Genomic DNA, 15056 nt, shown 5'->3' with positions numbered 1-15056 from the left:
AATATATTAATATAATTAAATAGAGGATACTAACATGAGTAACATTAAAAAAGTATAAACTTTTTCATTGTATTCCTAATGATCTTGTAGAGACACTTTTTTATATTGTCCTTTTTCAATGTAATATTAAAAATAATAGAATTGACAATATTGATATTTTTTTTTTCGAGAAATTTTTAAAAGTTTTTGACACAACAACAAAAAAAAACCATACTAAGTAATGTTTTATCATCTTACTAATAAAAAGTATAATTTCTATACACTATGCCTCAGTAAACTTTGAAAGAAGCTATTCCATGTCCTACAACTTTAGGTTTTTCAAAAAATATCACCATTCGTCTATAAACCTCAACTATAATGACAAGGAAATTTTTACTTGGTCAAATAAAAATATGAAAAGTTGATAAACAAGAAAGGCAAAATAGAAAAATATTGTTAATAGGTGAATACATACCAATTTCATAGTTATAACGTATACAATATATCTTAAACGTTGTGAATAGATTTTTTAATTTGATCTTGTGTTAACTTTCTTCGAAAATTGCGAACAATAGCAATTATATATGTTTCTTTTTTTTTTTTTAAGCATAACTGGGAAATATTTTAAGCTAATCTTCACCTACAAGTTTTATAATATCAGGATCTTTCTTAGAATGTATATATTTATACACATGTATATCTATATACTATATTGAGAAAAAATTAAATTAATCGAAAGTAAACAAGAGTAAGTTTAACAAATATTCCACGAGACATAAACCAAAGCATATCCGGTATTATCCACATGGACACTAATTTTCGTATTCTGTCACGTAAATTGATATAGATAATTTATGTATTTATTGCAAAAAAAATAATTTTCTTTTTTTCTTTTTTTTTCTTTTCTTTTTTTTTATCAAAAATGTGCCGCTCCACACATGACTCTTCCTCGAGAAATATTTTTAAAACCAAGACTCTGGAACAAGAGAAATACAATAAAACACAATAGGCAAAATTACATCAACTATTTTTTTCTGTTTTTTTTTCCACAATATTTTTGTTCTAGAAACAGCCACTCGCAGACAATAAAAAAACACACACACAGAATATTTGTCTACCCGTCCCATGATTATTATATATATGTATATTGGGGTTTCGATTTAAAACAAGAAAAAAGATTGATACAAAATTAACATTTCTATAAAAGCCATTTATTACATCAAATCTTACCATTTTTTCCTGATCAAACATTGGTCCTGCTCATTTAACTTAGCTCTACACAGTCAACTCATTGCCTTGATCACTGGACTGCTATAAAAAAAATTAGAAAAAAGAACAATTTTTTTTGGTTGTAGGCTATACATTTATATTTATTCAATCTTTTTGGATATTATTCTTTATATACCCTTGTATATCTGTGAAGAGTTAGCTATGCCACTTTCTTTTAAACAATATGCAAATAATATAGTCTCTCCATCTGCTAAGCATGATGAAGAGATTAATGATAAGAATAATATAAGCAGTGAAATAAGTGTCTTCGACAATGATAATGATAGTAATAACTCATTACATTTTCGAAATAACCATCATGATTTTGATCAATCTGTTGTCATGGATATAAATGATCCCTCAATTAAGGAGAAAGAGAATGCTATAGTATCAACAGAAAAGGAAATTTTATCAACAGCTACTGATGAGGATTCTTTACCATCTTTAACACATCCAATGGAGAAAAAAATTCTACGTAAAATGGATATTTTTATAATTCCTTTAATGTGTCTATTATATTTTTTATCTAACTTAGATAAATCTAATATCGGCAATGCTGAAGTTGCTGGGTTATCTAAAGACATTGGTTTGAAAGGTACAGAATATAATGTTGCTGTCACTGTATTCTTTGCCACATATATTTTATTCGACCCATTAGGTAGTAATTTGTTAAAAATACTGGGTCCACCTGTCATGTTCAGTTCTTGTTTGTTTGCATTTGGTATTATTTCATTGTTAACTGCCTGGATCAAGAACTATAATCATCTAGTAGCTGTCAGAATCTTACTAGGTGCATTTGAAGGCATGATATACCCTGCAATCAACATGTATCTTTCTGTTTGTTATAGAAGAGAACAATATGCAATGAGGTTTGCGTTTGTCTTCAGTGCCGCCTGTTTATCATCTTCCTTTGGCGGATTGATTGCTTATGGATGTTCCAAGATTACCGGCTCATTGTATGCTTGGCAATACATTTATATAGTGGAAGGTGCTATATCTGTTGGTTTTGTTCCATTATATATATTTGGGCTAAGTAGAAAGCTAGAAGATTCATGGTTTTTCACAAAGGAAGAAAGTGAATACATTGTGGAGAGATACAGAACAATGAGAACTTTTAATCCAAATGAAAAATTTGAATGGTATCAGGTTAAGTTAGCTGTTATGGATATAAAAACATGGGTCTCGGCGATAGCATTATTTGGTATAGACTTAACAACTTTTGGATTAACCGTTTTTTTGCCAATTATCATCACATCATTAGGTTTCACTAATGTGAAAGCTCAACTAATGACTGTCCCTGTCTATTTCTTAACTGCTATCGTGTTTTTCATTTATGCTGTTTGGTCTGATTATTTAAGATTAAGATCGCCATTTATCATGGGTGCATGCTTATCTACTTCTGTTGGGATAGCAATTGTGCTAGGTTCTACAGTTAATGGGGTCAGATATTTTGGTGTTTTTATACTTTGTATGGGAATATATGTCAACGCTGCATGTAATTGTCTGTGGTTAAGTGGCAATAATGGTAATTATTACAAAAGAGCCACGGCTCTAGGAATAAACTTATTCTTCGGTTCTGGTTCTGGTTTAGTGTCAGGGCAAATATTCACAAGTAAAGATAAACCAAGATATGTTAAAGGTTTATCTCTATGCTTAGGGTTTCAAGTTTTATCATTAATTTTAACTTTTATTCAATTTTTACTTTATAGAGGAGAAAATATTAAAAAACAAAAGATAATCAAACATTACCGCTCTATTGGAGAACCCATCCCGTATAATGAAAGATTAAGTGATAAGAATCCTGAATTTACATATATGTATTGATGTAAAGGTTTTCCATTCAATCTCCTGTTGGGAATACCTATCTTTTTGTCTTTAATATATATATTTATATTCATGTATTAATAATTTCAGTTTGTAGTGTCGAGAAAATGGCAACTCATCTTGTTCTATAAATACTATCTATACTAAAAAATCAAGTGATATTATTTCTGTTTTTTACCTGTTGTCATATCTATATTACGTGTGCAATCTTTTCATTTTATTAGCTTGAAAACAATCATTAATAATAATAATAATAATACGTCTCGGAAAAAGTTTGACTCTATATATTTTTTATCCAATCAACTTCACATAACATTATCACTAGAATCAGTATCATCTGACGATGTCTCCGAAGTCGTATCATCTACTTCATTATTATCTCCTTCATCTTCAGAAGTAGTCTCCTCTTCTGAAGAACTATCTTCTTCAATAATAACAGTCCTTTTAGATTTAGACTTTCTTGTATTTACTTGTTCTGGAATATCCGAAAAGAATTCATCTAAACTTTGTAATTTGTACTTAGGTGTAATCGAACCTATTCTCATATTTCCACCATTACCTGAAGTAAATTGATTATTCATATCAACACCATCACCAACTGTAATACTGTTGCTATTAACTGATCTTGACATATTATCTTTACTAATGAAGGAAGCAGAAGAAATACTCTTTTCAAATCTATTGTATTCTTTTAATGGCAGTGGTTCTCTAATATCAACCCCCTCTTCAACTTTCAAATCTTCATTCCAAGGAATATAATCAAAATACTCTCTAACACTAGATTCTATTAAATAACCACATTCTCCCATATTAGGATCATTTTTAACAATATTAAAATCTGCTATTAGTTTAGGAGTTTGAAATAATAATGTAGCAATTTCATATTTACCAGAATCAAAAAGAGATGCAATAAACCGGGCACGGTCTCTAATATCGTAATCATCATCAAATTTGGCTAAATAGATAATTTCATCGTACATCTTTGCAATCAAAGATTCATTACTATTAAAGCTACTTTCAAGCTGAATCTGCCTATCGATCTCACAAGATAATAGCTTAGCAGCAAATAATAAAATTGCATTTCTGCTTTCTACTTCCTCATTAGAAAATGTTGGTACTAATTTTCTTAAAATATCTGGACATATTCTAAATTCAACCGTAGTCATTTCACCAAATAACCATATTAAGCCTGCTCTTGCATTATCTGCTAAATCAGGATGTGTCTCTAATAAATCAGCCAATTTTAGAAGTATCTTCATGTGTTTCAATGGGTTAACAATAATTAATTTTCGAATAACAATAATAAAATGATCTAATATGTTTGGTAATAGTGTTGTTGATTCCATAACTCGAATCAACCATTTCAAGATATGATTTTCTAATTCAAGTGAGATTTGAGCCAAAGAGATTAACATATCCACAGATGTCACTACTATTGATTCCACAAATGAATGAAGGATATAATACTTTAATTCATGAAGAACACGTTTAACATTATGTTTATTAACTAATTCACTTATAATTTCCAGTTTATATGAAGCAACTTGCCCTTTATCATCCGGTAAAAGAAAAAAATTATATATATGTTTTTCAAATATTGTTTTATCAATATGAGAAAATAACAAGATTGATTGCAAAATTGTAGTTTTTATGCCCTCTGTCTCTGTAACAACATATGCTCTATATAAGGCCTCAAGAAATTGAGATTCTTTCAACTTAGAAATAGTGGACAATTGATAAAAGGCATTGCAACATGAAATGATAACTAAAGGATTTGGAGAATATCGAAGAGGTAACAAACTTTGTAAAAAGAGAGACAGGTCTGCATCCATTTCAATATCTTGTATTACAGCTAAAGAGGCTAATTCCCTTGACAATGATTGATTTGTGTTAGTTGATGGATCAAATATAACTGGGCTTAGAACAAACTTTTTGCAATATCTGGTCAATAGTTGAATTAAACTTGGATGTGACCATTCATCTAAGTGTCTTAATATTTTACAATAGTATCTAAAATGTCCATGCAACAATTCTAATCTAGAAGCAAATGCGTTTTGAAATAAAATAATAGCTGCAGAAATTACTCTAGATTCTGAATCTGCCAATAAATCTGTCAATAATATTTCAATTGTTCCAGAATAATCTTCAATATCATTGTTTGTCGAAGTTTGCCATCTATATAATTTCAACAATCCATAGGCAACCTCAGCACGTACCAATGGAGAAGGATCTGAAACTGCCTTTGTTAGACTAAGCATAATGATGGGTGTCAATGATTGAATCTTAATATCAGTTAAGGCCTTAATAGCAAAACATCTTAATTCTGGATCACTATTATTTAACAATTTTTGAATAGAATTTACTGATAATAATGCTAATTCTGGATTCCTTTCCGCGTATCTTAAAAGATAGATGTACACCAGTCTCTTTACTTTCAAGTCACTAGATGTAACATTTTTCAACACATCCGCAAAAAAATATTCTACATCTAATGATGTTTCACCTGAGGCAATAACAGATATGATCCTTTTCATAGCATCCTTAACTTCCCTATTATTTCTTGAATTTAAAAATGTGGATAACTGGTCACTGCTTAAGCCTTGAGAGTATTGCGTATAAGAAGATTCTCCTAATTTAGAGGAAACTATAGCTGCCGCCTCCTTTGTAATTGATTTTGCAGATTCTAATGCTGAGGCTAAATGACTTAATGAATCAACCATGATGCCTAAATTGAATGTGTATATATATATTTAATTGCTTATTGATAACAAAAAACAAATACAGGCTGATGGAAAAGTTAAAAAGTTGTTAAAATATCTTATTTTCTTACAACATATATATATATATATATCCTCTGTATGTTTCTTCGTTGTTTGCTTTATTAAAATAGTGTATGAGGTAAAGTATATTATTGTGTCTAACATCTAGCTTTTATTTGTAGAATCAACTGAATCTTGATTTAATGAAGAAGAAAATATTCAACAATGAAATAAGAAAAGAAGTTTACACTAAAAAAAAAGTGTATTTGGATTCAAACCCTTTGTATCTAAAAAATAAAAAGAGAAAAAATTACAAAATACTGGCTAACCCTAATTTTTTATTTTAAAAATGTAGTAAAAGTAAATTAATCCAACATAAAATATTAATACATACGACATGTGAAGCAACTATTATACAATTAACTGAGATCTACATGAAAAAGAATGTTTGTTATTTTGCTATATATATATATATGTAAATATAAATGTTAACCTATCAATTTACTTAATTAACCTATCATGGATCTTTTTCTACCACGCATTCTAACTTGATGGAATCTTTTAATTAATTCCTTTAGCTTCTTTTGTCCAGTAGTACCGTGTTGTTCATATACTTGGCTAAAACCTTGCATAATCCATTCCATATATTTATCTGAGTAAGATGAATGGGTGCTTATAATGGCCCTTTCTAGGACATATAGATCCACACCCTTATCTTCTACCATATTAGACATTGACCCAAGACCAAAATCAATTAAATGTGGTATCCAACTATTTGTATCCTTAAGATCCCTTACAAGCACAATATTTGAACTAGTCAAATCACCGTGAACATAATCATTCCAATGTAAAAGGCCAATTTGTTGCCCAACCTTTAAAAGTAATTCTTTAACAACGTTATTGTATGGATTTTTATTGTTCCACCAAAGAAAATGTTTTAAATTACTAAAACCATATCCATCCGGCAAATCAGATCCTAGGAATTCTAACCACAAACAGCCATTATAGGGATCGCACGCAATTAATCTTGGTACTTTCAACCCATCGATCTGATATAGTTTTGACAAAAGACGTGCCTCACCCAAAGTACGTTTTTTTGTTAACTGCTGATCTATTATAGGATGTCTGTATTTCTTTGAAGGTCTGTATTTAATGATGTATTTAGTGGTGTCATCAGCAGGCAAAGTTGAATTTTTAGGTAAATATGGGTGTACATTTGTAGAAAATACCACAGCTTCTGCACCTTGTGAAACTAAAGTAATCGGTACATTTAGTGTCAAATATTGTTGTACTGTTTCAATAATCTCTTGAGACATCGCGTGAAATCAATAATATCTTTATGGTATATATTATTTTCTTTTTTTACAATAGTTTTATTTAGTTCTTGCGTTTTCACAAATGTGCAGATATTGTTAATATATACAAGCTCAATATAGCTAAGAGCTAGTTATTATGTTTTATTTTCAATAAATTTACCTTATCTAAGTGATTACAGACTGATATATCTGAATACTTACATATATACACATTTATACACATACATATAAGTTTGTCTTTTGTTATCATTTTTTTTTGTTTTCTTTTTCGTCATACTATCGAAAATTAAACAAAAATTTCCATCTTAACATGTGAAATGGAGAAGCATAAAAGAAAACAAAAATATATACATGAACATGTGTAAGCTAAAAAACAACTAAAATGTGTTTATTTCAGATTTGTAAAAACTTAATCATAGGTTCCACGTTTGACTTGTGGCTCCATTTAATAGTATCTTTAGCTCCTATATGCAGTAATGGTTCAATATGGGATCCTTCGTGGTCTTCAAAAACGATAACATTCCCGTTTGAATTAGATACTTTTATCAATTTATCACACAGTCGTTTAATTTCACCTTGAAGAACTTCATGAGTACCATAGGATATATAAATAGATACTTGTTTAACAATTTTTGCCCAATATTCTTCATGGAAATCTATTTCTAGATCCATTGAGATGCAACTACCATTATCTAATGCTTTTTGTGTTGCCACCATACTTTCTTCTTCACTTTGACCTGTTTGCTTCAACAACAACGAACTAAATAACATCAAATGTTCTTTTGTTAAAGAATCAAACGTTTTATAATTATCGTTTTCATAAGGGTTATCTTTGTCAATCGACAAAACTTGAAATGGGTTACACCAGGGACTTATACATATGGCTTTTTTTGGCAAATTTAAATTAAGCTCTTGTAATTGTAAAAGTATATTTAAGATAATATGACCACCTGCAGATTCACCTAATAAGATAATGTTATTACTGCCTACTACTGTTGTTAAATATATATATAATTCTTTTAATTCATGACACTGTTTAGGTAGTTCTCCGCCATTTTCCGTAGATACAGTATAGTTATGAATTATAATTGCCATTTGAGGGAATAAAGAAATTAAATGATTCAGGAATAAAAATTCTAAAGGAATCATCTTTATCGCAAATCCTCCACCATGAACAAAAATCAATGTATCGTCTCTCTTTGGATCATAATTAGACGGCTGGTAATACCAATTACAATCAATCTGAAGATTTGGATACTCTGAAGATGATAATAATGAATAGCTATATTTCATAGGAACAGACGAGATACATAATATAGCTTTACACATACAATCAAATAATGGATTGAGGACATATTTTAATATATCACCATCACATATCGAAGTTGCCTCTCTCATAAATAATCGTAACCATATTTTACCTTTTTCGATATGGTTGAAACTAGAATTTCTTGACTGATGTCTTCTATATCCTATTATTACCTTATAAGGTACTATGGTAAATAATTTAGTGAAAAATAACACCCATGACACTATCTGACTGACCATTTTACGTATTTCCCTCTTAATTCATGCTGCAAAAGAGATTTTTTAAAGACAAAAGAATCGTTATAGCCTTCAAGTGGGAATTGCAATGGTAGTAAACCAATGAACACAAGAACTAGACTTTAAGTAGTATGTGAATTTCTCTCGATCCTCTCTTAAAAGCTCGCAATAAAGCTGTAATAGGAAAATAAGTTCTTGCATGAATTATTAAATACTTAATTTCATTTTTTTATGGATTTATTTAAATCTAAATATTGCCATAATTTCATTAATCGAATTTGTAAAAAAAAAAAGAATAAGAATAATATATTTAGGGTTTTATTTTTACTGGGTTTAGTTTTCTCGAATAAAAGAATAGCAAATATAGGGTTTGAATTATATTTAGAGACCGATATTATTCAACGAAGATCCTTAGTCCAGTATTTTGGAAGAAGGAGATGATCTAGCAAGCATTAATAAGGAGAGAGAGTAGAGGAACTGTTGCATACTCGTATCCTTATTTATGTTGATACCTCTGCAGACACTATCTAGTGAATAGTATCCTCATAAAAAAGCATTATATCTAAATCTTCCATTATTAGAGATTATAGGGATTTTTAGAAAATCGATAACTGTAGGATCTACATATGAACATTGGTAGTTCAATCGTAAGATATAATACTCTGTTGAATTAAAACCATTAATAATTATTTTGTCTATATTTGCAAAGACATATATAAGTTTTATTTGTTTCTTTGTTAGGCAAGTAATATAATGGTATTCAATTTTAATAAAAAAAAGTGGTTTGAATCATGGGATCCTAAAACATTATATTATGAAAAGCTTCGAGGTACTGATCAATGTTGTAAGGAGTCTCCAATTAATAGTATATCTGAAGGAATTATTTGTGGTCCAGTACTAAGATTGTTATATGTTGATTATGGTAAAAATCAGTATCTGGGGTCCATTCTGATTGTTACTAAAAATTTATCTGATCTAATGAAACAGCCAGTTATAAAATATGTATGTGGCCCCTTAGATTTTCAGGTTAATACTATAATGGAGCCAACTAAAGCTACAGATAAGTTTACTGATGAAATAGATAACAATAATAACAATTTTGACTGTGAATTAACTGAAGGGGTATTTACTCCAACACTATTTCATGAAGATCAATTAGGTGAGAATACATTCCAATTTTATCGATATATGATCGATTTGCCCTTAGTAGAACATGATCAAATGGTTAGATATTCAGTTGATAGTAACTGGGAATCACATTATAGGTTTTATGTTCCGTCAAGGACTAAGAACTTCAATGTGATGGCTTATTCATGCAGCGGATTCTCATTAGCTGTAGATACTTCAAGATTCAAAGGTTCCTTATGGTATGACGTGCTACAAAAACATTCAAAAGTGCATTATAATGTTATGTTAGGAGGTGGTGACCAAATTTATAGTGACTCAATCAAGTTATATTCTCCTAAAGTGGCACATTGGATAAATACAAAGAATCAAATAACTAAATATACAATGAAAGTAGATCTTTCATTCCGGAAAGACATGGAAAATTTTTATTTAAAAGAGTATCTAGAATGGTATGGATTTGGCTATTGGCATGGTTCTACTGAAAAATCAATGACAACACAAAGATTACTTCCATTAGCCTTAGCTACTATTCCATCAATTAATATTTGGGATGATCATGATATTATTGATGGGTTTGGTTCATATAATGATTCATTTATGCAGACTGAAGTGTTTAGTAATATTGGACAAGCTGCATATAAATATTATATGTTATTTCAACATCACGTCAGTATTGATGAGAAAGAACCTTATTTGAGTACCAAAAATTGGATCTTGGGTTCTAATCCTGGCGCATACATAAAAGAAAAGTCCCATTCTATTTGGACTAAGTTAGGTCCAAATATGGCATTACTAGGATTAGATTGTAGAACTGAAAGAAAATTGAAGCAGGTTATTTCATGGGACACTTACAAATTATTATTTCAACGTGTCTCTGCTGAAATTGAATTGTCACAGAAACAAAAAGAGCAAAGAATTGATCATTTGTTGATTATGTTAGGTATACCTATTGCATATACAAGATTAGTTTGGTTGGAATGGTTATTTTCATCTAAATTGCTTGCTCCATTAAAATATCTTTCAAAGAAAAACATTGTTGGACATGGACTACTGAATGATTTTAACGGTGATGTTGAATTATTAGATGATTTGAATGATCATTGGTGTGCAAGGTATCATAAAGCGGAGAGAAACTTCTTGGTTTCAAAATTACAAGATTTGAGTGCTAAATATGGAATCAGAGTGACAATCTTATCAGGTGATGTCCATTTAGCGTCTATTGGTAGATTTAGAAGTAAGTTGCATAGTAGCTTAAAAAGAAACGAGGATGTCAATATGAAGGCGGATGTTTTTGAAAATCCAGAATACGATAGTAGATTGATATTCAATGTAATATCTAGTGCTATTGTTAATACACCACCGCCCGATGGAATGGCAAGATTATTGCAAGAAAAAAATAAATTGCATCATTTTGATGATGAAACAGAAGAAAATAATATTGAAATTTTTAAAGTAGAGACTAACGGTAAAAAAAGAAGACGTAATAATGCCTTTTTGAACAAAAGAAACTGGTCAGATATCATCCCAGTAAAGAATGTGATTGAAAATGAATATTTACAAGGGATTTTAAATATTAAAGTTGGTGATAAACATGTGCCTGGTATTGTTAAAGGTCCACAATGTGATTCCATATTGCTGAAACAGATTGAAAAGAGTAATCTTAAAAATCAATCATATCCAGTCACTAAAAATGGTATTATTTGTTCGATACATGCCGAGATCGATGAAAGTAGTATGAATTCTGAAACAAGTTGGTATTTTTTACCTATCCCGGACTTACAAACAGGAGGAGGAAAGAAATTGTCTCACACAGGTATGAAACATTCTATCATATAAAATACATTATATTTGCATCATTACATGTTTGCTATTATATACAAATATATATATATATATATTAACGATTTCTATTAAGTAGAGTTAAAAATTCTTCTCTTGTTTTATGAGCTCTAAACGCACCCAACATGGATGATGTCTGTGTCAAAGAACCTGTCTTTTGGATACCTCTAGACACCATACACATATGAGTGGCTTCAATAACGACAGCCACACCTAGGGGTTTTAAGATAGCTTGCAACGCCATAGCTATCTGTTTAGATAATCTTTCTTGAACTTGTAACCTTCTTGTGTACATTTCGGCCAATCTAGCCAATTTACTTAACCCAATAACTTTTTTATTTGGAATATAACCTATGTGAACTTTCCCGTAGAAGGGGACTAAATGATGCTCACATAGGGAATATATTTCAATATCACGGACAATGACCATTTCATCATGATCTTCTTCAAAGACAGCATTTTTCAATACATCATCTCTAATATTAGTATGGTATCCCTTTGTGAAATATAGCATAGCCTTAGCGTACCTCTGTGGTGTGTCTAATAGGCCTTCTCTCGCGATATCTTCACCTAATTCAGTCAAGATAGTTTTGACAGCAGACGCAATTCTGTCGATCCTTTGTTGTTCCTCTTCTGGAGTCTCTTGGGCTCTTTTATAAGTCCCTATGCTTGGCCACGAGAAACCATCTGCCTCTACTGGGGCCTTTAATGTATATGTTTTGGCAGGTTTAATGTTTAATGGAGTGGCATTACGAACGATAGGTTGTGAGTCCTGCTCGCTGTCTGATGAATCAGAGTTGCCATGCTTTGCGATTATTTCATTAGATAAATGAGAATGGATCATTTTATTTTTATCTTGCCGTTAAGAGTTTTTTATGTTAAAATTTAGCTGCTAGATTATGAATTGAATATAAAGGAGAACCAAAAGGATAGAGAACAGGAAATGCAATATATATATATATATATATATATATATATATATGCGTGTATGTATAAGTGATTAGTTAGTTGTGTTTGATGGGGTACCAAAAAGAAAAAGAGAAAAAAAAATAAAGTAATAATAAGCTCCAGAATAAATCACTCTACACTCTTTATTTTTTTGGTTTGTATTTATTTTAAATGCATTAAAATGACTATTTTTTCTAAAAAAAAAGAAGTGAAATGGCGTGAGGAAGGAACAAGTAATTGATGGTGACAGAACACGAGGGAATAAGAGATTCTACACTTCAAGATCAAACGATTTCTACAAGGGAAAAAAATAGAATAAGAAGCTCATATATAAACATAGTTATGTAACAAGGGAGGTAATAGCAAGAAAAAGAAAAAAGAAAAGAAAAGAAAAACAAAGTATAGTAAACAAGCTGATGACTATTTCGTTAAGATCATATCCATTAACCTTGCATAACTAAGGGAGAATATCTTTAAAGAAGCCAAATAAGAAGGAAAAACCGCAATGTTAACAGAGGAGAATAGGAACAGAACATGACGGAATTAGCAGCAGCAAACAACACAACATATAACAGAGTCAACATGTCATCTAGATTATGACTAAAACACCTTTTCTTCTGTTGGTTCAAAATTCTCACAGTATGATGCTCGAATAATTCCTTCTTCTCTTCCTTTCCTCGAGGCCTTCAAGATCTTTGTGTTTTTAAAAAATACAAAAAACAAAAAAGACCAAAGAAAAACAAACACCGACTTCAGATGTGTAGGTGTTTCACACAGTTTCATTTGTGTATGAAAGTGTGGAATATGCGGGAGGTATTAGCGAATACAAAATGCTAATTCTATTCCGTGCGGAATCTTGTCCTTCCCACCACTTGTTCAATGAATTTACAACATATGGATATATATATATACATGTTTACAATTTGGTGACAGATTCTAATTTAATATTAATTGTTAAGTCGACAATCATATACAGAAATTACTCAACGCAACGCTACATGTTATATATGACTATTTTTCTCCAGTAGATCAAATGATAATAACCGGAAACAATGACATCTTTTCCTTTCTCTTTGCATACATAGTCTGTTCGCAATTATATGATATGGTATGTACTCATTTAACAATCGATGATTGACTCATAGAAAGTAGCATATCTTGCTGTTATTTTGCTCTTAGTTATATAAGTTATACTCAAATAGTTTCTTATTTGGTGTATTTTTAAATCTAATGATAATATACTTTCTGCACGGTCATACCACTCTCTTTATTCTCCTATTGTTCATCATTGTTTCTATATATATATATATATATATATATATGTGTGTGTGTGTGTGTGTGTGTATGTGTGTAATAATATTGTTTATTTGTTGTTGTTTAATCTCTATCGTTGTGAAACAATTCTTCCTAATCCATTACATAAGGGACAAAGATCATCATCTAGAAGAAAACTAATGCGCCCAGTACCACGACATTCACCACAAAGAACACCCCCAAGACGTGGATCTCCGGGTCTAACCACCAATGGGTGTTGTTGTGGTGGTGGTGGGGGTGGTATTGGCATTGCAGGCGCTGGGGGATACCCATATCCATATCCATAACTGTTCATTGGTGGGGGATACGGTGACGATAGTCCCATAGATGGAGAGACGTAAAATGATGAACTTGTTGGTCCCATATTATAATTGATTGGGTTTTTCGGACAGAATCTTCTCCAACATGATCTGCACGATTTGCCGTTCTTCAGTTTATAACCTGTATTATTACATTTAGGGCAATGGAAGTTGCTTGGATAGACCCATGGTATCCTCGGTCTTGCATTATTACTGGAGGGTTTTGCAATACTTTGTGATAATGTTGATGAGGATGATGCTACTGATGGTCGAGGAACTGGTGGTCTTAAATTTGACGTTAAAGAAGAGGTGGATGACGCGTGAGATGATGAGTTTGGACGTGGTGGTTTTTGAGGCGGTCTTTTTGGTGGCGGTGGTACATTCAAATAGCCATTACTAGAACCACTATTATTACTACCATATGATGATATCCTTCCTTGTGTCTGCGTTTGTGCTTGTATTCGTGCTTGCTCTTCTCTTAGTACATCGTCGTAACTTGGTAATCCATCATCATTGTTACTATCATCATTTATAGAATTCACAATAGATTCACTCTTTGACATTCTTGATTATGATATTTTATCTCCGTTTGTTCGTGTTTCCTTCTATCTCTTTCTCTTTTTCTTTGTATATATCTTTATATATTTCCTTTCTTAGAGACTTAATTTAATATGTATATAGAACAACAAAAAGATTATATTATGAAAGATATACTCACATAATAGACATATATTTAGTCATTTAAGCATACATATATTTTATGCTATAGCTGTATTATTTGCGTATATATTATATATTCGTTTCTTTCTCTTGGCATTCCCTGCAAAAGCAGCCCT

At 30.8% G+C, this 15056-nt stretch overlaps 7 protein-coding genes across 7 annotated transcripts; 2 read left to right on the top strand and 5 right to left on the bottom strand.

Annotated features, from left to right (window-relative positions):
* Nucleotides 1-1410: 1410 nt before the first annotated feature.
* TNA1 (Tna1p) lies at nt 1411-3072 on the top strand (the record flags this gene model as incomplete). The annotated part of the gene is made up of 1 exon (XM_064860425.1): nt 1411-3072. The coding sequence occupies one exon, from the start codon at nt 1411-1413 to the stop codon at nt 3070-3072; it is 1662 nt and encodes a 553-aa protein (XP_064717442.1).
* Nucleotides 3073-3377: 305 nt separating this feature from the next.
* APL6 (AP-3 complex subunit beta) lies at nt 3378-5792 on the bottom strand (the record flags this gene model as incomplete). Its single annotated transcript, XM_064860424.1, has 1 exon — nt 3378-5792. The coding sequence occupies one exon, from the start codon at nt 5790-5792 to the stop codon at nt 3378-3380; it is 2415 nt and encodes an 804-aa protein (XP_064717441.1).
* Nucleotides 5793-6340: 548 nt separating this feature from the next.
* Nucleotides 6341-7147, bottom strand: BUD32 (serine/threonine protein kinase BUD32; the record flags this gene model as incomplete). Its single annotated transcript, XM_064860423.1, has 1 exon — nt 6341-7147. The coding sequence occupies one exon, from the start codon at nt 7145-7147 to the stop codon at nt 6341-6343; it is 807 nt and encodes a 268-aa protein (XP_064717440.1).
* Nucleotides 7148-7540: 393 nt separating this feature from the next.
* Nucleotides 7541-8695, bottom strand: SAY1 (steryl deacetylase; the record flags this gene model as incomplete). The annotated part of the gene is made up of 1 exon (XM_064860422.1): nt 7541-8695. The coding sequence occupies one exon, from the start codon at nt 8693-8695 to the stop codon at nt 7541-7543; it is 1155 nt and encodes a 384-aa protein (XP_064717439.1).
* Nucleotides 8696-9445: 750 nt separating this feature from the next.
* Nucleotides 9446-11656, top strand: PWA37_003913 (uncharacterized protein; the record flags this gene model as incomplete). Its single annotated transcript, XM_064860421.1, has 1 exon — nt 9446-11656. The coding sequence occupies one exon, from the start codon at nt 9446-9448 to the stop codon at nt 11654-11656; it is 2211 nt and encodes a 736-aa protein (XP_064717438.1).
* A 61-nt stretch (nt 11657-11717) lies between these two features.
* FOL2 (GTP cyclohydrolase I) lies at nt 11718-12503 on the bottom strand (the record flags this gene model as incomplete). Its single annotated transcript, XM_064860420.1, has 1 exon — nt 11718-12503. One exon carries the CDS (start codon nt 12501-12503, stop codon nt 11718-11720), a length of 786 nt encoding a protein of 261 aa, XP_064717437.1.
* A 1488-nt stretch (nt 12504-13991) lies between these two features.
* On the bottom strand, nt 13992-14783 carry HUA1 (Hua1p; the record flags this gene model as incomplete). Its single annotated transcript, XM_064860419.1, has 1 exon — nt 13992-14783. The coding sequence occupies one exon, from the start codon at nt 14781-14783 to the stop codon at nt 13992-13994; it is 792 nt and encodes a 263-aa protein (XP_064717436.1).
* Nucleotides 14784-15056: the final 273 nt, after the last annotated feature.

This window comes from Arxiozyma heterogenica (assembly GCF_036370985.1).
Source record: "Arxiozyma heterogenica strain weizmannii chromosome Unknown scaffold_5, whole genome shotgun sequence".
Classification (NCBI taxonomy): domain Eukaryota; kingdom Fungi; phylum Ascomycota; class Saccharomycetes; order Saccharomycetales; family Saccharomycetaceae; genus Arxiozyma; species Arxiozyma heterogenica.
Note: the sequence above shows the minus strand (reverse complement) of the source record. Positions and strands in the feature narration are given on the sequence as shown.